At 55.1% G+C, this 21381-nt stretch overlaps 1 protein-coding gene across 2 annotated transcripts in view; it reads right to left on the bottom strand.

The window, feature by feature from the left end:
• SHANK2 (SH3 and multiple ankyrin repeat domains 2) overlaps window positions 1–21381 on the bottom strand; it is a 506338-nt gene that overhangs the window by 419000 nt on the left and 65957 nt on the right. Inside the window, exons 1-2 of one of the 2 annotated variants that reach the window (XM_078057641.1) lie at window positions 14956–15010; window positions 12308–12521 (exon numbers count right to left, since the gene is read on the bottom strand). In XM_078057641.1, coding sequence (XP_077913767.1) covers window positions 12308–12521; window positions 14956–14957 — 216 coding nt within the window. In that variant the 5' untranslated portion in view covers window positions 14958–15010. Of the gene's footprint in view, window positions 1–12307; window positions 12522–14955; window positions 15011–21381 lie in introns of those variants that run through there. The other variant, XM_078057637.1, reaches the window with a different exon arrangement.

The raw sequence follows: 21381 nt of genomic DNA, 5'->3' as shown, positions 1-21381 counted from the left end.
TACAGGGAGGCATATTCAAGCACAGGGAAACCATGCACATCTTCCTCCAAGATGTCCACCCCACCGCATGCATGTGGCCCCACCCCAACACCCAGCTGATGAGCAGTCCTCCCTACTCCACACTATGAGCTGCAACATGAGAACAAGAGTGTGTGTGTGTCTATTTCCTGGCACAGCCACACCTGAAGCTCCATACATACTGACAGAACTGGACTGAACACAACGTTCCGGAAAAAGAACGCTCCCAGGTGACATAATCCAACATGAAGTAGGGTCTGGTCTGGACCACAATGAGGATGGTGGGAGCTGCCATGACCGAGGGCTTACTTTGCACCCAGGGCACTGTGAATACGGTACCTCGTTAGAATACAGCAAAGATCCGGAGAGGGCAGACTGTGCCCATGTTTGCAGAGCTGTCAGCAGCACAGCTCTGGTCGGCTGGGTGGTTAACCCGGATGAAACTCCACCCTCCACTGGGAAAGCTCATGGCCAAACTCAAATCAAAAAGGAAGACAGTGAGAGAAGCCTACTCTCCGGCTTGGTCAATGACTTGTAGCCTTTCTGCAAAATGAGAGGCTAACAACCGAGAATACCAGGACACAAGGGAAAGAACACTGGCCTTGGAGACAGGTGGAGGCAGACACCCAGTGTGGGTCTGCCACGTACACCGTGCATATCCATTTTCTAGGGCTGTCTTAACAAAAGAGCACAGATGGGGGCTTAAAACACAGGCATTCATTGTCTCCCAGTCCTGGAGGCTGGAAGTCCAAGATGCATCCATGGGCAGAGCTGGCTGTCCTTTCCCTGTGTCCTCATGGGGTCAGGCCTCTGTGTCCTGATCTCCTTTTAAGACACCATTCCTGGGGCACCTGGGTGGCTCAGTCAGTTAAATGTCTGCCTTTGGCTGGGGTCCCACATCGGGCTCTCTGCTAGGTCAGGGAGTCTGCTTCTCCCTCTGCCCTTCCACCTACTCGTGCTTTCTCTTTTTCTCTCTCTCGCTCTCTCAAAAAATAAATTAAAAGTCTTAAAAAAAAAAAAAGATACCATTCCTATTGGATGAGGTCCCACCCGAGCAACCTCATTTTACCTTAATCATCTCTTTAAAGACCCCCACCTCCAAATATACTCACATCCTGAGGTGCTAGGGGTTAGAACTTCTACACAGGGATTGGAGTAGAGGGACAACTCAGCCCATAACACTGTGACCATGGCCCAGTCTCTGCCTCACACTAAGCACCACATGCTGTGGGTGGGCCACATCTCCGTTGTCAACTAACTCACATGATCCACAGAAGATCAAAAACTTAGTGTTCTGGGGTCATGCGCCCACCAATGCCCAAGTGGTCGGCCTACGAGGGCAGAAGGAGGCAGAAGCTGGACAAGACTGTTTTTGATTTGCAACAACAGAACAAGAGAATTTTATGGAAGAGACTAAACTGCTCTCCAGATCTGTTCTGGGTCCTGTACAATGGGGGTGATGGCAGTGGTCATTCTGTGAGACCTTACAAGGGTCCAGGAGCGTCTAGACAAAGCTTGAAAGAATGGTAAATATCATAGTGCATAACATATGCATTGTTACAGCGCACGGTCAGAGGCCAAGGAGAGAACCATCAACAACGCAAGGATGCACTGCAAAGAAATATTCGGCCCACCATCTCCAACACATCTGCTCGCTCACATTCCCCAGATGAGACTTCAATCCACTTCAATCCTTGACTTCCACCCAGAAAAAGTTAAAAACAATCAGAGGGAGAGCTGCCGAGGCATTTGGGGGTAGTGGTGCCAAGGGGACACTCCCTGCATCACCCTGGACCAGCTCCAGGACCCAGAGCTGGAGACACAGACCGCAGGGAGAATAAATATCCCAGCAGCATTCAGCAAGAACTCAGGATCTTTGGAAAGAAACCCAAGCTTCTGAGCACATCATTCATTGCAGAGGACTGCGTTTCACATGTAAAGCTTCCTCCGGGTCACACTTTATGTTATTATCCGTCCTTTTATGATGCGTTTTAAAAGAGCCATCATAAACAGAATGTGCCAGGCGCCATTTTAAGGTGAATTCAGGCATGTTTGGGCCTTTAACAGCTGTTTGCATACAATCTGCAGGTTTGCACACCTCCGAAAAGTAGCCAACACCAAGGCAACCCAAACCGGGACTGGGTAGGTTCCAAATGTAAGCGTCCAAAGGAAATGATGCTTTTTCCTGTGGACAAAGACCTCTCAGGCTGGAACCTGGGGCAGCAAACAGGGAAACGTTCTCCCAGCTAACACATGAAGCTTAAAATAAGGGATTTCTAGGGAAGAGGAAATGCTGGGTGACCTTGACTGAGAAGGACAGCCTGATCTGAGGATGCTGAAGTCCAGGGGCCACGCTGGTGATTGTGGACATTTAAGCACTAATGAAGGATAAAGTGGCTGTGGACTCGTATTTCCAATCAGAGTAAGAGTTTTCAAACAGTAAGAGCCTCATCACCACCTGATGCTCTGTTGAAGTGGTGGGAAAACCACATGTGGTGGCTCGTTTTTAAGGGGCTAACTGGCAATCTTCGGCCATTGTCAAGGGGACAGGACACAGAGGCACTAGCTCAGAATCCATCAGTGACTCGTGCCCTCCTTGGAGGCAAGTTAATTCTCCTCTTTGGCTAGACATTGTCGGTGGGGGGGCCTCCGGAAGTAGAGTGGAGGAAAGGACATTTGGGGGGGGTGGGGAGAGGGATCATGTGGTCCTGACCCCCAACACATCTCATGTGCTCCTGGGGGTTAGGATTAGCGCTCCTGAGCCTAAAGAGGAACAAAGAAAGCTCAGAAGAGCTCCCAGACTCACACAGCTGTGAGAGGCGGGGCTGCAGATCCCTGGGTCCCAGCAGCGCACACAGAGCCATGGGTCAGCAGGCAGGGGCCAAGAAGTGGACGGGAGACAGGCAGGGGGCTGGTGGTAGATGCAGCATGGACACTGTGGGGTACGACCCCCCATCCATCCAGCGAGGAAGTGTGTGAAGAGAAAGGTCAAAACTGAGCGGGCAGGAGTCAGACCCAAGAGGAGGAGTCACAGAGATCCGACCACAGAAGGTGCCGGAAAAGAAGCACTGCATCCTTGGGTTTAACATAGAAAATTAAATATTGGGGCGCCTGGGTGGCTCAGTCGTTAAGCGTCTGCCTTCGGCTCAGGTCATGGTCCCAGGGTCCTGGGATCGAGCCCCACGTCGGGCTCCCTGTTCTGTGGGAAGCCTGCTTCTCCCTCCCCCATTCCCCCTGCTTGTGTTCCCTCTCTCGCTGTGTCTCTCTCTGTCAAATAAATAAATAAAATCTTTAAAAAAAAAAAAAAAAGAAAATTAAATATTGATAGTTCGGGCCGTGGCAGTGCCACTTTCTGGGTAATTCTTGTCAGCCTGGGACACCAGGGAAGGAGTAGAGATCTGCTTCTCGCCAGCGTGGCCTTTGAGCCGCAATGTTCTTAACACAATGCAGGATTTACAAAGCTTTTTTACAGAATGTATAATAATTCCAGACCAAAGCCACCTCCCCAAATGTTATTTTCTCAGAGAGATTTAAGTAGGTATTAAGTCGAGGCTTAAGCAGAAGGGCACAGCAACTCAGACATTTGTCACATGGGCTACGGAGACCAAGCAAGCCAGGCCGGTCCTCTCTCATATATAAAACATTAACCTAATACCCAACAGGAGATGCAGTGCGGAATCCTTACAACACACAAAACTGATGCTGGTTAAACAGGGTTTTTAGGGTTTTTTTGTTTTTTTAATGATGCAAATGAAAATAAAGCCCCTCTCGGCCTTCAGCCATCTGCCATGTGAGATGAATAATAACCGACATGATCGAGGCTTCCCCCCAGGCCTTCCCCTGTATTTTAAACCCACTTACAACCCACTAGTTTCCTGAGTAAAACTGTGAAGTGTAAACCACTCCATTTAAGGATAAGGAGGTTGATTATCATCAACACATCAGAGAGAAAATGGAGGCAGAAGGAAGTCGGGGGCCAGGCAAGAGGGGCTCTCTTTGGCCTTAGCAACCAATTAATGAAACCACAAGGAAAACCAGAGTCCATGCCTTCCATCCCCCGCAAAAAGTGATCCAAATGTGCACTACAAAGACATAGCAGGGTCACTCAAGCTAGAGATCAAAGATCCAGAGCATCTGCTTCTGTATTGCAAAAGCGATGAATGGAGGGAGGGAGGGAGGAAGGGACAGATTGAGAGATGGAGAGATGGATGGGTGGATAGATGGATGGAGGGATGGATGGATGGGGGATGGATGGATGGATAGATAGATGGCTGGGTGGGTGGATGGATGGATAGAGGGAGGGAGGGAAGGAGGGAGGGAGGGAGGGGCAAATAGATGGATGAGTGGATAGATGGATGGATGGAGGGATGGATGGATAGATGGAGGGAGGGAGGGAGGGAGGGATGGATGGAGGAATGGAGGGATGGGTAGATAGATGAATGGATGGAAGAATGGATGGATGGAGGGATGGAGGGAGGGAGGGAGGGAGGGATGGACGGATGGGTGGATGGATGGGTGGACAGATGGATGGACGGGTGGCTAAATGGATGGAGGAATGATGGATCAGTGGACAGATGGAGGGAAGGAGGAACAGAAGGATAAATGGATAACTGGTGAATGAATAATATTAAAGAAAAGAAGTCTCAAAAATATACTCCCAGGGGGCGCCTGGGTGGCTCAGTCCTTAAGTGTCTGCCTTGGGCTCAGGTCATGATCCCAGGATCCTGGGATCGAGCCCCGCTCAGGCTCCCTGCTCGGCAGGAAGCCTGCTTCTCCCTCTCCCACTCCCCCTGCTTGTATTCCCTCTCTCACTGTCTCTCTCTCTGTCAAATAAATAAATAAAATCTTTAAAAAATATATACTACCAGGTGTTAAAAGTTATGAATGACATGCCCAGTATGATGCCAGGCACCTATGTTCTTTTTTACGTAACACAACACTATATAGTGATCACTAATACATACAAACAGAGAGGGAGAGACAAGAGGGATTCACACTGAATTCATGACAGTGTTTGCCTCTGAGGAGAGGGGGCTGGGCATAAGGACAAAGGAGACTCTGACTTTATCAGGAAAATTTTAATCCTAGTCTTAAAAAGTGACAAAATGCAGGGCACCTGGGTGGTTCTGTTGGGTAAGCGTCTGACTCTGGATTTTGGCTCAGGTCATGATCTAAAGGTTGTGAGATCGAGCCCTGCGTTGAGCTCTGCACTGGGTGTGGAGCCTGCTTAAGATTCTCTCTCTCCCTCTCCCTCTGTGTCTCCCCCCCACCCCTGCTCATGCACACGCTCTCTCTTAAAAAAACAAGTGACAAAATGCTAACACTGTCAATTATTCATAATAGACACACTGGTATTTAGGATATTATTCTGACCTATCCTGTATTTTTAATTTTCTTAATGTTAAAGAAAATAAACAGCATCAAACCAAGATGTAAGGCACTTCTCAGCCTCTGAGGGGCCTCCCTGGCAGGACTGGAGTCAACCCTGGGCCACACTGCAGGGACTCGAAGTTCTTGAAGGAAGAGCTTTATCACCATCACCTCCTCCAGCCCATTGGATCCTCTTGACTTTTCTTTCAGGGCAGAAAATGTGCTCAAGTCAGGGTCACATACAAGTAATTTTCTAAGTAAGCCTGAAATCCCAAACCAGTTTCCTTTTGGTAGCGAACAAGCCGGCAGGAAAGAGCACATTCTGAGACAGGAAGATCTAGAAACAAAATGGCAGCCTGAAAGACTGGTACATTTTCTGATGCAAGAGTTTCTCCTGTCTGAGTTGCCCGGGCTCCTGGGGCACGTGTGAGGCCGTGTAACGATGGCATTCGAGGCACCGATGTGGTAACTGTTGGTCTCAGGGGAGGCAGTCAACCAAAGAAAGCATGGCTCTGTCTCCCAGTCCACAGACTGCATGATTCCACTGATAGGGAATGTCCAGAGAAGGTAGATCCATAGGGACAGAAAGCAGGTGAGTGGTTGCCAGGGGCTGGGGGGGCAGGGGGCCAGGGGCTGACCTCTGATGGGCAGGGGTTTCCTTCTGGGATGGTGAGAATGTTCTAAGATTGTGGTGATGCACATACTCACCTGTGAATTTACTAAAACCCATTGAATTGTACACTTTTAATTTGCAAATTGTATGCAAGGGAAATTATATCTCAATTTTTAAAAGAAATCTTTTTTTTTCCCCCCTGTGCTGAGAAACTATCAAGATGCAGGCATCACATTTGAGAACGTGCCGATGCAAGTGGCGCCTGGGGGGCTCAGTCGGTTAAGTGTCTGTCTTCGGCTCAGGTCATGATTTCAGGGTCCTGGGATCGAGCCCCGCATCGGGCTCCCTGCTCAGTGGGGAGCCTGCTTCTCCCTCTGCCCCTCCCCATACTTGCTCTCTCTCACTATCTCTGTCTCTCTCTCTCAAATAAATACATAAAATCTTAAAAAAACAACGTGCCGACACAAGTCACCAGTAAGGACCCTTCGAACAGCCAGAGCACACACACTCATGCAAGAGCTACGCCTGCTCCAATCTCATCCACTCGGTCGTCAGGAGCCACAGCACCCTGGATGCTTGCAGGGGCCTCCCACCGGCTTCTACTTCCTTCCTTCCTCGCCGACCCTACCCCCAGAGAAGCCAAGATCCCCCTTCTCAAATATTAACAAGGTCATGCGCACTGCACCAAAGCTCTCCACAGCAAGATCACTGCCCCCGCCTCAGCCCCATCACCTCCTTCTGCTGCATGGACACACCGAGTTCACTTCCAACCCAGGCTTGCTGCACCTGCAGACCCAGTGTCCGGGGAAGTTCTGCACAAAGGTCTTCACTGCGCTAACCTCTCGTCATCTAGGGAACTGCTCAGATGTCACCCCTCACCCGCCGGAGGCGAGGATACAGATGACTTCGCTCACTCTCTCATGAGACACTGTTCATTGAGACGCACCAGCTGCGGGGGCACAAGGATGCACAAGACAGAGCAGGAGCGCTGGTGGAGAGACGCTGGCCACGCGGCCACGGAGCGCGCACCTGCGGAATCACGGCCTTGCGGGGGGGGGGGGCGGAGCAGGGGAAGCAAGGGCCCTGAGGACACCCCACGCGGGATCAGCGGGGCAGGGGAGGCACACCATGTCAGTATCGGATCTTTATCCTTGGAACAGTAAGAGCTCCTGGGGAAGGCTGACGGGACGCGGTGGGACTGTGTTTACACCGCAAGCAGTCACCTGGGGCGCTGTGTGGGTTCCCCTGGTCCGGCGGGGGGACGGCAGTATGCACAGCCTGGTCACAGAGAGGGACAGGAGAGCCCAGGTCCGAGGGGTCCAGGTGGTGCAGGACAGGACCTGGCGGTGGACTCTGGCAAGGGGGCCGGGGAGATGAAATGCTCGGGGTGAACCCAGGGTGCTGGCTCGGACAACAGAATCAGAGGCTCACAGCCAAAATGTGCAAACAACCCAAGTGGCCATCCGCTGGCCAATGGATGAACGAAATATGGTCCATCAGTGAAGTGCTCCTTGCCAATAAAAGGAAAGAAACACTGGTGGGTGAGCCTCAAAACTCTTCCACTGAGTGAAAGAAGCAAGACACGCAAGGCCACATCCTGTAGGACCCCAATGGTACGGAATGCCCACAATAGGGTGACCACAGAGACAGGACACAGGTTAGTGGGTGTCAGGGGCTAGAAGTGGGCGAGGATGAGGGGCAGGCAGGTGGCGATGGAAGATCCCACACCCAGATGGAGGTGATGTCTGCACAACTCGGCAAACTCACTCAAAATCACTGAATAGGTATCCTTAACATGAGTGAACTTTATGGCTTGTAAATTACACCTCAATAAAGTTTTTTTTTTTTTTAAGTGAACCACTAGCTGAGAGAGGGAACAGCAGTGGGACCAGACGTGGGGGCCAGAGAGAGGAAGAGAGGGTCCAGGTATCCACGTATCCCATCCAGGCAACGTGGCGTTTTCAGTGAGCGGGTGTCAAGGGAGAGTGAGCTCTGCCCCCTGGATGGGAGGTCAGAGCTGGAGATGCGTCCGTGGCCATGGCCGTCCCTCACTCAGACACGTGTGAGTACCAGTGAGCCCTAGAACTCCAGAGCTTTGCCTGAGAGGTGAGTAGAAGGCAGAGAAGTCCCAGGGGAGAGGAGGGATTCTGGGAAAAGGACTCTGGTTTGGATGGGAGACGAGCCCCTAGCAGAGTGGGGCCAGGGAGCCAGGCACGGCCCGCCCGCGCCTCCCCCAGCACAGCCCCCACGCCGCTCAGCCACCCAGGGCCAGGACGTCGCGGAGAGCAAGGCAGGGGGATACCCGACCCACAGACCCTCCGGAAAGACGGTCCTAAGACAAACCCTTGTGGAGGGGAGCCGGGAAGTGACTTGTTCCCAGAAGCCTGGACCTCATGAACTCCTACAAGAAGACACACAGTGCTCACCTCCTGAGGGGCCAAGAGTAAGGAGTTAGCGCGTACCCACCAATGTGCTCAAATGGAGCTTTTCAAGGCAGAACGCCATTCCTGCCCAGGCGTTCCAGAACCTTCTCTCATGATGGACAGTCTCTGTAGAATGAGAGGCCAATAGGGAGCAGTAGGGGCTTGATTCTCAGCTACCAAATGAGGAGAGGGGCTCAGAGATGGCCAAGACAGGTGAAGAAGTCCCAACACTCAAAGTCGCAGAAGACCTCAGATAAGACCAAATACAGTGCCGTGTCTGGGAGAAAGGTGAGGAAGGGGTTAAAACCTGGGGGAGGAGGTGGGACGTCTGTGCCACTGGCTTTCTAGTTTGATCCTCAATGATAAGTGGAAGGCCAAGGTCACTTGGAAACCAAGCACGTCTGACAGTCCATTTGTAAGCAAGTGATAGATGGCGGAGTGTCCCCATCAGCTGATGTGAGCGGCGGGGAGGCGGGCACAGCAGGGACGCGGCAGGCCACTGCTTTGGGGGAGGAGTTTGAGCGTGTGTGTGCGCGCGCGCACGCGGGAGAGAGAGAGAGAGAGAGGAGAGAGAATGGATGAACGGCAATAAATCGTCTTTGAGGGGATCAGGATCACAGCTCAGATGCTTCTTCCTAAATGAAATATCAAAGCTGAAGATACATAATAAACGGAAGCATCGGTAACGCAAAGGAGGAGAGACTCATTCTCCCGAAGCACCTGCCAGGAGGTGGCCAGTCCCTGCACCTCTGGGGACCCGTCCAGACGGGTCATGGTGGATGTGACGGACACGGGGGATGGTGGCTGCCACCGAGCGACTCGGAGCCAAGCCCTGGGTGGGGGGTGGGCACTGGGGCTGGCGCTCTGTGCCCCCAAGGAGGCCCCGTCACGGGCTCCTCCCGCCCTCCCTGGGATGGGCCACGCAGGGCGAGGTAGAGACCGGACTGCCGTGCGCTCAGGGCCAGCTCTGTCCCCACTTCCCTCAAAACTATAAATAACAGAAGAACAGTAGTTTGTATTGATCTTCGCACTTGCCACTCACTTAAAAGGCCCGGTTTGCTGGCCGGTCTGCACTCGACCCCACACTGAGCCCTTCGTGCGTGTGTGGCGATCCAGAGAGCCCCCACTGTGCCGTCCCCTGCACGGCCCTGTGAACCCCGACCGGGAAGGACTCTGCTCCTCAGGCTTCGAGGAGCCCTGCCAGACACTCTGGCTCAGAGGTGGAAAACTTCCTCCCACTGGAGGTGTGAGACTCTGGGCAGTAGTCACTTAAAGAAGAGACAGGTCCAGACTGCACCTGGGAGGGGGAGGAAGGGGACACGCCGGGGATGGCAGAGGGACAGCCTCCTGGCTCCTTGAGACACCGCCTCCCCTTGGGTGGGTGGACACAGGGGTGACAGACTGGCACAGCAGCTCCCACGGGGCCTCTGGGTGGGATTCCAGGGTCCGTCTCGTGTCCCCGGCTCCAGGACTCAACCTGGCAAGGACCTGCACGCAGGGACAACGGCTGCTTTGTTGCCGGGGTTCATGCCCGTGGGAGTGCCGGTCTCAGCCTCCAGGGGCTTTGTTTGTCTCAACAAAGTGAAGACAGGTGATCTTTAGAAGGTTCCGGAAACAATTATGCTCCTGGGAGTAGAGACCAAACCCCTGGCGGACCTTCATGGCTGTGGGCCTGGAGAGCAGGTGTCTCTCCGTCATTCCCGGCAGGTTCCCGAAGCCTCTGGCACAGTGGACAGAACCCACCACGCCACCCGCCAGGAAGAGTGGGCCACAGGCTTCCAGGCCAGCTCCCGCTACCCTATACCCACGAGACGCCGCGTCGTGGTGACTTCTCCCACGTCCCACGCCCTTACTCGCACCCATGGGGCATCGCAACAGCCACGATGGCAAAATGGCCTCTCTCTCCGTTGTCACTGGTGAGTGTCCCCCAGGTGGGCAGTGCCCACTCTGACCAAGGAGACCGATCAAGGTAAGAGACGCTCAACGGGCACTTGCTGTCCCCTGGTCCTGGCTGTGCGCCCAGCCTGCACTTGCTCACTTCACGCCCGCAGGTGGGCCCAGGCTCGAGACCTTTCGTGCCGTTCCCCAAACACACGGCAGACAGCGGGGGGGGTGGCTCCGAGCCATCTCAGACGCACCCGACCCCGTGCCGTGCCTTCTGCAAGGCTGCCCACGGGCCACGTTCCCTGGTGACAACGAGCTGCAGAAACTCATCAGGCAGCGAGTGAGCACATCCAACACCAGCTTCTGGCGGGTTTGGAGGCTCTGGGCCGTGTATCCCAGGCCACCTGCTTCTCACCGGTCCACTGGGACTGGGAGGGCATCGGTGGGGCCTTTGAGGGTGGGTGATGTTCCATCTCCTCGTCCAATGCTGGTTACATGCTGGGCTCACTCTGTGATACAACACCCAGAATGACAACGCTCCCAAGTGCTGCCCAGCTCGGGCTGTTCCACGAACTCAGAAGTAACACACGTGAGGACCTTAATCTGCATCCGGCCCACGGAAAGCGAGCGGGAAGTTCCCAAAGGACGCACTGGCGCCGATCCGGGACCCGGGGTTTCCTGTAGAGGGACTGTATCTGCGGGACACTCAGCATTGGGGCAGGAGGGAGATGAGGAGAGCTCGCCCACACATGGTCAGAGCAACAGACAGACAGCACGTCGCTGACAGCTGCCCAGGGCAGCCAGAAACAGCCCAGAAATGATGAAGATGTGCTACGGGAGGAGAGGAGAGGCGGAAACCAGACACGCATTCATCCAGAGAGGATGCACCCCGGGTAAAAGAAGGAAGATCTACAAGAGGAAAAGAAAAAGCCATAAAACCTAGTAAAAAAAAGACAGGAAAGAGAAAGGAAGGAAGGAAGGAAGGAAGGAAGGAAGGAAGGAAGGAAGGAAGGAGGGAGGGAAGGAGGGAGGGAAGGAGGGAGGGAGAGAGGGAAGGAGGGAGGGAGAGGGGGAGGGAGGGAGGAAGGGAGAATAATTTTCAAGACGAGTCAGCACAAGGCTGGAAATCAAACAGAAAGCCTGAATCTCAACCACAATCCAGCAGGAATTACAAGGGACAGAGCAGGATGGGTCCAAGTGAACACACCATAAAGAAATGCTCGAGAACATCATGGAGGACTAGGAGGAGAGGCGCCGGGGATGAAGGCAGATACGGAGAAGCCCAAGGGTGCGTGGCCACTGTCCCTGAAACAGAGACCCCAACCCACAAGGCGGAAGAAGGAGCAGCGGGTGAGAAAAGCTCCCAGAAACGAGGGGCCAACAGCATCTGCGGAGGGGAAGTTTTCCCAGAAACACGGAGCGGCCGGTACCACCAGCGAGGGCCCACAGACACCAAGCAAGCACGTAGCAGGACACACGCCAGGGCCGTGGGCAACGAGAAGCCCCAAGGGCTACCAGGGCCCAACACAGGAAACGGCATGGGGCCCAAGCCTTGAGAGACGACTGGGAGTCAGCGGTGGGCACACGGGCAAGGCCAGGCCAGACAGAGCTCACGAAGCTCAGCAAATGGGAAAGAGCGTGGGACACGGGCTCCCTGTACCACCGAGCCCAGAGCAGCAGGGAAGAGGCAGGGCCCGCCTGGGCGCCGAGGCCCCACCTACTAATGCGCCCACTGTGGGCATCTCCTCCACGAGGCTGGTCCCTGTGCCCTCGAGGCCTGGCCTCTGCCCGGCACATAATACACGCTCAGTACGTGGACCGCGGCACCAGCGGCATGCGATGAGGCAGACAAAGGCACAGCTGATGGGGAGGAGGGCAGGGCGGGGCAGGTGCACGACGTGCGGGACGCCACCAGGACAGGCCATGCAGAAGGAGACCACAGGCATCCTCGAGCCCAAGCCACGCTGGCACTGAGCAGAAGTGAGCGAACGGGGCCTACCGTCTGCTGCAGGTCCTGGATGAGGATGCGGATCACCAGCGTGTTGCCCTGGCTCTCCTCCGTCCTGGCGGTGCTGGGCTTCTCCGCCGTGGCCCGGATGGTGTCGTAGATGGTTTCTTCTTTCGAGCTGTCCGACTCTGACCCCACGGAGTAGTCGGAGAAGCTCTGGGCCATCTCATCCTCGCTGGAGGTCGGGCTGTGCGGCATGGCTGCCCTACGTGTGTAAGGAGCAGGGGGAGGAACACAACGGGCGCATGTGAAAACTGCACACAGGAAGCCCAGCGCTCGGGGGAGACTGGCGCCTCAGGCCCACCGTCCTGCACCTGCTGCTCTAACAGCCGCACGGCTACTGTGCGTGATGCACACGCCTCTGGAGGCGGGGAGAACATGGCACTCCAGCTGCTCCCCGGAGGCCGGACCGGGAGGCAGCCAGGCCAGGACGGGGCCCCGTAGGCTCTGCCCCCAGGCTGGGAAACCCCGCATGCACAAGGAACCCTACCTAGCAATGGCCGCGACCACAGCTCACAGGGATCCACCAAAAGGCCATGGGGGCAGTCTGAAGCCTCCCAAGGTAGGAAAACAAGCTACCTTCTGTTTTCCTTTGAAGCCAGAGCAGCAGGAGAGGAAGAAATGCAAGCTTCGGGTCAGAATGGTACCAAGTTCATGCTTTAATAACCCCTCTGCTTCAAACACAGAGCACTGACGGGTAATGTAAAAATAGAACAGAAAGGCAGGGCCAGGCTCAGAAGGGAAGTAGTCCCGGGGCCCAGGAGTCCGGCAGAGCCTGAAGCCATGAGCAGGCTGACTTAGGGGAGACTCAGGGGGGTCCCCAAGGGTCTGTGGCAGCTGGGAGCACAGTTTCCCCACCATCAAGTCTAATAGAGATTCCCCAGCAAAGACCAGGTCAGGGCACCGACCGCGGCTGATGGAGAACACAAAGAAGGATGTGGACGTAACTCTGGGAGCACGCTGCCCAGGGATACCACCATCTCTGCGGGCAGGGGTCCAGAAAGGTTAGGATAAGAGCCGGTGTGAGCTGGGGATGCCGGGGAGCTGGTAGAGGACGTGCCAAAGCAACAAGTCCACTCGAACTCTGTAAAGGAGGTCAAGGCCCTGTGCATGTAGAAAGTGGGCAGGGGCGTTCCCTGCAAGAAAGGGGCCATCCTGAGCAACCAGGGATGGAGGCCACCCTGATCGCTGAGGGACTGCCCGCCCGGTTTATGGTATCCTCCCACAGAGGGCACAGCTTCCAGCAAGAATGAGTCCCCTACACATGGAGGACCCTAAAACAGAATATCCAGTGATTTACAGGACGGAGGAGGAGGGAGGAGCTCACCTGCACATCTGCCCCAGGCTCCAGGCCCAGCAGGTGCTTGGGTGAGCGTCCCCTGCTCTCGTGTTTCATGAGCAGGGGAGGCTCAGAAAAGTCCCAGGGGGGGCACGGTTCACCCAGCGACAATTTGTGTTCATCGTGAGAAAATGGACACCCACTATTTACTTCCAGAGTTCTGTTTAACGACAGCAAATGCGTGCTGGAGCTAGAAGCGACCCGCCACTCTGCCCCGCGGGGCCAGTACTGGGGTGCCGGCAGCCACCGGGGGCGCTCCTGTCTCCATCCCAGACTTTCCTGGGGTCACCAGACACCCAGGTGCACACAAAGCCTAACAAAGCAAAGGAGCTACTCCAGAAATGCATGCCCTCCCCAGGGGAAGGGCAAGACCATGACCAGGGTCAGGGACTCCCTTCCTGCCGAGAGGATCTGCACCGTCTTTGGGGAATGGGCCAAGATCGTGGGGCCCACAGAGAGTTTTGTTTGGCCTGCACAGGGTTTTAAATGTCTAACCTAAAGATTCCATATGTAAATCCAGATTTCTGGTTTATGGTGACCATCAGAAGGTTCTGCCCCGTGACACCCAGGGGCAGGGACGATCTCCAGCAAGCCCCCCCCCCCGACCCCCGCCCTCTCCAGGTCCACCTCAGGCTCTCCTCCTTGACATCAGTCACCTTCCCCGTCCTCCCACCGTGAGTGTGAGAGCCTGACAACAGATCCATCTGTTCACTCATGCTGGCCTCTGTGTCCTTCTAGACCCCCCCACAAGACCAGACATTTGACTGGTTGGACTGACCCAGTGACCAGTCAGGAGTCTCAAAGAGCAGATCATCCAAATCACCCAGGAAGATTTTATTTTTTTCAATTAAAACTTCCAAAGCTAACCCCCGTGTGATTCGGAATTAAGATTTCAGAGCCAATGGGTCTTTTCTGTATTCACTGCCAGACGCCTTTGTGAGCTCAGCTTCATGCCTTCCCAACCACAGGAGTGCGAAATCTGGTGAGGGACAAGACAGCGGTGGCTGGGGACAGGATCTGGGCGCTCCTGGCTCCACCCCAGCAGGGTCCCCACCTGCCTGGCTGCAACAGCTAGCGACGTGCTCCTTCCTGCCTTTACCATCTACCCGTGGAAAAATAAGTGCCGGGCATAATTACACGGTATAGGGTAGGCGCAGACTTTGTAACATATGATACAGTAACACCTATCATACAGAAATAATGTAACAGTGTACAATCATTTCTACATTGCATCTAATTATAACATGTTAAAACAAATAATATAAACATTCACGTGTAAATATGTTAAAGAATCACATACATGTAATTATTTGCAACTATGTCCCAGGTTCCAAGGAAGCGTATCCTCTAGAACACTGGTTCTTCATCCTGGCCCCAGAAGTTACTTGGGGAACCTTTAAAAAAAAAAAAAAAAAAAAAAAACACGAGCGCCAGAACTTCTGAATGAACTGGTCTGGGACACTGTCCCTGGAAGCTGCCCCGGGGACTGTTAGGAGAAGCACCTGCAGCCGAGCCCGGGCGGTCCCTTCACGAGCTGGGCAGGAGCACAGACTGGAGGACAGGGGCGTGGAGACGCAAACCTGCCTTCTCCTGGGCGTGAGGGACAGTGGGAGAGGCGCAGCGCTCACTGCCTCAGCCGTCAGCATGGACACAGGTGTGCGGTCCATCACGAGGGGCTTCCAGTAGCTTCTTCCGGCCCAACAGGGTAAGTTAGCCCAGAGCACCTTCCGCTCCAATAACGAACCACGTCTTCCCTCCTTACAGCCTGTCTGTGCCTCTTCCGAACCCAGCAGGGACCAGGGGACGCACAGGGGACACGGAAGGTGGCCTCACACTCACAGGAGGGGATCCCTGTGTAATGAGGAGTGACCTGTCAGGGGAAGCTGGGCACAGGCGGAGGCAAACGAGGCCATTCCCGGCACACGGGGTCCAGGAAGGATGGGCACTGGCCCCGGAAAGCTCACGGTTGGGGCAGCGCAGGCGTCAGTGTCTGCATCTGGAAGATGGGCACGCGGACAGCCGCCAGCAGAACGCGGCGCCACGCAGGCTCGTGGCCTTGCACGTCTGAGACAGTCCAAGAGCAAACGGGATGCTCCGAGCCCCCAAGTTACCTCCTCACGCAGCCCCCGCCACCAGACCCCACCACAGCCCCTCGCGTCAGCCCGGGGCTGGTGGTCACAAAAGGATGTGTCTGCCACCAAAGTGCGGGTGCGGAAGGTCCCACTGGACGGGTCCAAAGAGGAAAAGGAGGCCACCTGCACACTGGTCCTTTGCAGGACAGCCCGGGTGCTCAAGGCAGAGACCTGAGCAGAAGGTCTTGACCTTAATACGGGGCTTGAGCAATGAGATCAGCAGACCCACGGGAAAAGCAAAGCCCTGGGAAAACATGTAATCATTAACTCCCAGGCAGGACTGCAAGGCCCAGGGTCACCAGGGCCAGGTAAGAGAGAGGGCACCAGCCACATCTGCATTTCAGATAAACCACGAAAGCATTTTATTATAAGTATTTCCCAAATGTTGCATGGGACATACTTACGCTTAAGAATTATTCATTGTTCATGTGAAATGCAAACAGGACTGGGTGTCGTGCATTTTGTTGGGGGGGCGGAGAGGCCGTATGGGTTCTTCACCCCACGGTGAGGGGGGGCAGGCAGGCTCCGAAGACAGCCGTGCCACGAAACCCAGCCTCCCTCGGAAAAGTCACCGCCAGGTTGGAGGAGGGAAGGTTACCCACGGCCCCTGGCAAACATTTCAGCATCACCGGCCTCGGGGGGCAGTGGGGGGTGGCTATAAAAACACAGGTTGGTAAAGTGCAATGACCCCCCAGAACACGTTTCTCTAACCTGCCCCCCGCTCCCCACCTAGGTGCCTACGAACAAGGAGAAACAGAAGTGATGCCAGTAAAGGACATTTTCCAAAGGCTCCATATTCTACCGCTGGAGAGTTCCGGGAAAACACGAAATTGTTACAAGAAAACGTAACAACTTAAACTGGCTCCTGAGCCCCCTGACACCTCGGATGGAGGGGGGCAGCTAGTTTTCCTGCTCACTGCTTCCGCCGCCACGGCGAACACAGCAACACTGACCTGGGACCTAAGACGCATTAAAAAACAAAACAAAACAAAAAAACAAAGCACCTCCCGGCTGGAGTGGACTTTATCAGTTAGAGCTGCAGGCCCGTGAAGATCACAGATAAAAATGCAGAGGTCCCATTGGCTCTGATTTAATCATACACACACACACACACATATATGGGGGGGGGGCAGAAAAGGGTTTTTACTCAAGTGGAGTCTCCAACAGCACCCCACGTCTGTGACACCCGGGCCCAGGATTGGTGACTACTCGCTCACGTCGTGCACTCACATGTCTACAATTCACTCATCCGCAAGGCAGTGAGACCCCCAGGGGGCTGCACAGGGTCGGCGCACGGACACTGAAATCGGGGCTGGGGGCAGCCCCCACCGCACCTGCAGGAACGGGCTGTCACACGCACGGTCTGCACAATGGCCGTGGGCAGGGGGCTGCAGCAAGAGGGGGCCGGGGGCCGCAGCGAGGGGGGGCAGGGGGCCGCAGCGAGGGGGGGGCAGGGGGCCGCAGCGAGTGGGGGCAGGGGGCCGCAGCGAGTGGGGGCCAGGGGCCGCAGCGAGAGGGGGCCGGGGGCCGCAGCGAGGGGGGGCCGGGGGCAGAGAAGGGCAGCCCGGGGAAGGCGAGGAGAGAGAATCGCCGCCTCCCCAGGTTAGCCTAGCATCTCTGCAAGCACTGTCCTGAATAAACTCTCCCTTCCGTGCCCATTGCATCCGTGGATAAACGAGGTCTGTCTCCTACCTCCTGCCGCCTGTCGGCACCACCCCCTCGAGCTGGGCTCCTCCCTCTGGCCCCCTGGGGTCCTTCCCTCAAGCTGGGGCTCCAGCCCGGGTCGGGCCCGATGCCCCCCGCTACACAGATCCGCCTTCCGCTTGACTCAGAGCCTGGGCCGCACCAGCCCGGGCACCACCCACCCTCAGCTGCCACGGCCCAGCTAGTGCTCCGAGAACTAATCCCACGCACGCACGCTTGCCGCGGAGCAGACAAGACACTGATGTAAAGCTTCTCGCGCACAGAGTACTAACACGGATGGCTGTGGCCGGAGGGACCACGGATCCGGATGCAGAACCGTAGCTCGCGCCAGTGGACAGACAGAACGCTGCTGACAGCCAGGCTGCGTATCCTCGGAGAGATTGTATTTAAACAGAGAAATGTGGAAGCCAAACGTGAAAATATAGCAAAATCATAAAATGTCTCATTCTGATGGTGGACATATAGTTGTTATTATGTTTTTCTACCTTCCTATAGGGTGATAATGTTTTTAATTAAAAGTAACTTTTAAAAAACCCAGTGACGATGACCTAAGTTCTGTCTGTAATGGTCTTTCCAACACAAGCCCCTGATGAACCAAGTCTACTCTAAATTCTGAAAGGAAACGGGCAGGGGAGGCCGAGGGGCACCCAGCGGGGTCCCGGGCATGGTGGATGCTTCTGGAAGGGCTAGGGTTCTCGCAAGAATGTGGGCGGAGGGGGTCATTATTGTTCCTGACTTAAGAGATAGGGTCAGCCGGTAGGGGACACGGCCCCCAGTCCTTCCTGAGGCTTTGAGGGAGGGACAGGACAGACCCTACACCAGCAGGGCAGACAGCAGACCTGCCCTTGGAGCCCCTCCCGGGAAACCTCCAAGACAACCCGCCTGGTAAGGGGAAAGCAGGGTGCAGCCCGGGGAGGGGGAACTCGGGTCAATTCACCCCCGTCTGGGCACCAAGCACACCCCTCTTCAACGGGGAGGAGGGGTGGACAGCAGGCAACATGCAAACGATCTGCACTGATGTGTATATTTGTATATATATTTTTTAATGCCTTGACCTTAATTTTCACAGCAATCATCGGTTCATAGGAAGCCAAGCCGCCAGGACAGAGCTCCCACACACCCCCTCTGCCCCTGCTCAGTGAACAAACGTATTATTGTTCGACTCCTTCCTCAGGCAAGTTTCCTGGGTTTTCTCGCTTGGACCCTGACCCACCAGGGCTAAGTTCAGCTAGCTCCTAGTCTCCAGCTCTCACAGACCGGTTGCACTCAGGATCTGAAATGAAATGTAAAATCCAAACAATGTTCTGTGGCCCAGACGGGTAGGGCGCCCTGGATAGTCAGGAGCACGTCCCAGCCCCAGCCCCTAGTTGGGCTCCCTGCAGTGAGCTCCGGCCAGCAGGTGCACTGGGAATGCCCCAAGTGGGCGGCATGGCCTGGGTCCTCCTGCCGGGTGCACGCTGACCTGCCACCACGGAAGGCGGCAGCAAGGCCGGCTACCCTAGGCAGCGCTGTCTGTGGGGCTTTGCATGGGGCGGACACACCTTCTAGACGATGGGTTACCAGCGGCCAAGTCCAATTACTTAGTCTGGGAACTGGCGCATCAAACAAAATTACAGAGCTCTGAGATTTCTAGGGGGAAACGGAATGCCACAGAGATCTGGAAACTAGCATGCGTCTGGTTATGAAAATGCTTTTACAATTTCCAATCCCGCGCCGGGCTCTCACCAGCTTTCGGGGCCACGGCCCAGCATCAGACACTCCGGGCGAGGTGGGCCTCCCTCCACGTGCCACATCACTGGCCCAGGACACCTGCGGCCTGTGGGTGAGGCTGCAGCTACCCCAGTCCTGCTGTCACTTCTCATGACAGTGTTTAAACTTCAGGACGGGTTTTCTTTAATTCCTATTATTGCAACGGCTGTGGGAATCCAGGTGTCCTCCGCACCCACGACTTTGATTTTCCTAGGAGAGGGTCTGGAGGAAACACCTTTCCCCTCTGGGGAGTTTAAAGCTGCTGTGCCGACCTCCTGGTGGGAGACACTGCTGTCTGCAGGCTCCCTGGGAGATGCCCTTCCTGCCCCTTGTCCCCAGGACGCCACGCTGCCCCTCAGCCCAGCTCCATCCCCTGGGATGGCCCCTTGCCGTGTGGACAATCTTGTGCAAACACCAAGCGTGAGAGTCAGTTCTAAGCAGCCTGGCCAAACCCCACAGTGCGATCCGCGGGCCCAGAGATGTCCATTCTCAGGCCTCCTAATACTAGCTCAGCCTGTCCTGGGGCTCCCAGCCCCACCTGGGACCTGGAACAGGAAGGAGGCTGTCCTTCACGTGCCCCAGGAGTGGCAGGTGCTCAGCCAGGGCTGGGAATGGGTGACCACTCGGACACTGCCATCTGGCTCTTCTCGGGAGCAGAGACTTCTTATCTGTGAGCAGCGCCCCCAGAATGCCCGCCCCTGGCCGCCCCAACACCCGGCCCCGCCTGGCTCTCAGGGCCCAGTGCAGGCCACAAGCACGGAGCCACCTTCCTCCCGCACCTGCTGACCTGTCTCCTCCACCTCCTGCAATGCTGCAGGATGGATGGACCGACGGACGGACCGGCGGACGGGCAGGACAGTGTGAGCTGGGGACGCGCTCAGGTAAGAGCCTCCTGCCGCAAGGACTTTCCTGACTTCACTTGCGAATCCCCGGTCCCGGGAGCCAGCACCTCCTCGTCGGGCTTTGCTTTACGGCGCTTCAGACACCCCGGACTTTACACGCGGCAGGTCCGCGGGGACCCTGGCAGCCGCAAGTCTCCCGGCGCCGTTTTTCCAACAGCATTTGCTCATTCTGTGTCTGTGTGTCACGTCTGGGACTGCAGCCGCCCCAGGTGGGCCTGTGTCCACGGCAGCAGCACCTGCTGTCTCAGGAACGTCTGATGGCTCCAAACGATCCACGTGCCTCCAAACCTGTGTCTGCAGAGCTCTAAGTAGAACAGGTGGGCAAGGAGGTGCTGATTCTCTGACGGACGTCTGAGCAGCAGGACTGGGGCTTGTTTTAAGTTCACAGAAATAGTCAATGAAACCAAGTTTTCAGAAAACTGAGTTTAAATGTTTCTGTTTAAATTACTGTGATTTGAAATTATAACGTTCATGAATTTTAATTTGTATTTTTTGACTTTTAATGGATAATTTGAGATCTTTCGGTGGCTATCCTTTTTGGAATCTTTTGAGAAACGTTTAAATTTATTTTTGATTGCCATTTTTACGAAAATCCATTCACATTCTGTAGACGTTAATATAGTAAGTTTTTAATTATTTAGATTATGTTCTCAATGGAACATAAATTATGTGAAAACCTGGATTATAACAACATGCACAGTAATTTTGCTAAACAGAAGGCAAGACAAACACATCTTACAGAATATGTAATAATGGTAAATCCCCACACTTTTAAAATTTTGTCTTTATGAGGGTGTATCTGTGAAAGCAGGTGAAAACATATTTTATCTAACAGCTTGCTAGCTTGATGTATCATTTTAGACAGGAAACATGTGGCTCGGAGGGGGCCTCAGCGTGTGCTTCTAGCCCCAGCCCCAAGCGTCATCGGACAGGCCAGCCGAGGAGGGACAATGACCGCTCCCCACACTGAGCACTAAGGGCAGACCACGGCCTGGACCTTCACCATGCATACAGCCATGGGGAAGCTGCCAGATCCCCCACCGGGGGATCCACTGGACCCAATGTGGGGCGAGGCCCGGGGTCTTTGTCTGCCCAGAGCCATAACAAAATACCCCAGACTGGGGGCTTACATGACTGACATTTATCTCACAGCCCCTAAGGCCAGAAGTCAGAGATCAGGGGCAGGACGGTGTGGTCTGCTCCTGGTGACAACCCCCTTCCGGGCTGCAAATGGGGCCC

This window comes from Halichoerus grypus, chromosome 11 (assembly GCF_964656455.1).
Source record: "Halichoerus grypus chromosome 11, mHalGry1.hap1.1, whole genome shotgun sequence".
In the NCBI taxonomy this organism is placed as follows: Eukaryota; Metazoa; Chordata; class Mammalia; order Carnivora; family Phocidae; genus Halichoerus; species Halichoerus grypus.
This window is presented reverse-complemented; position numbering and strand designations above follow the sequence as displayed.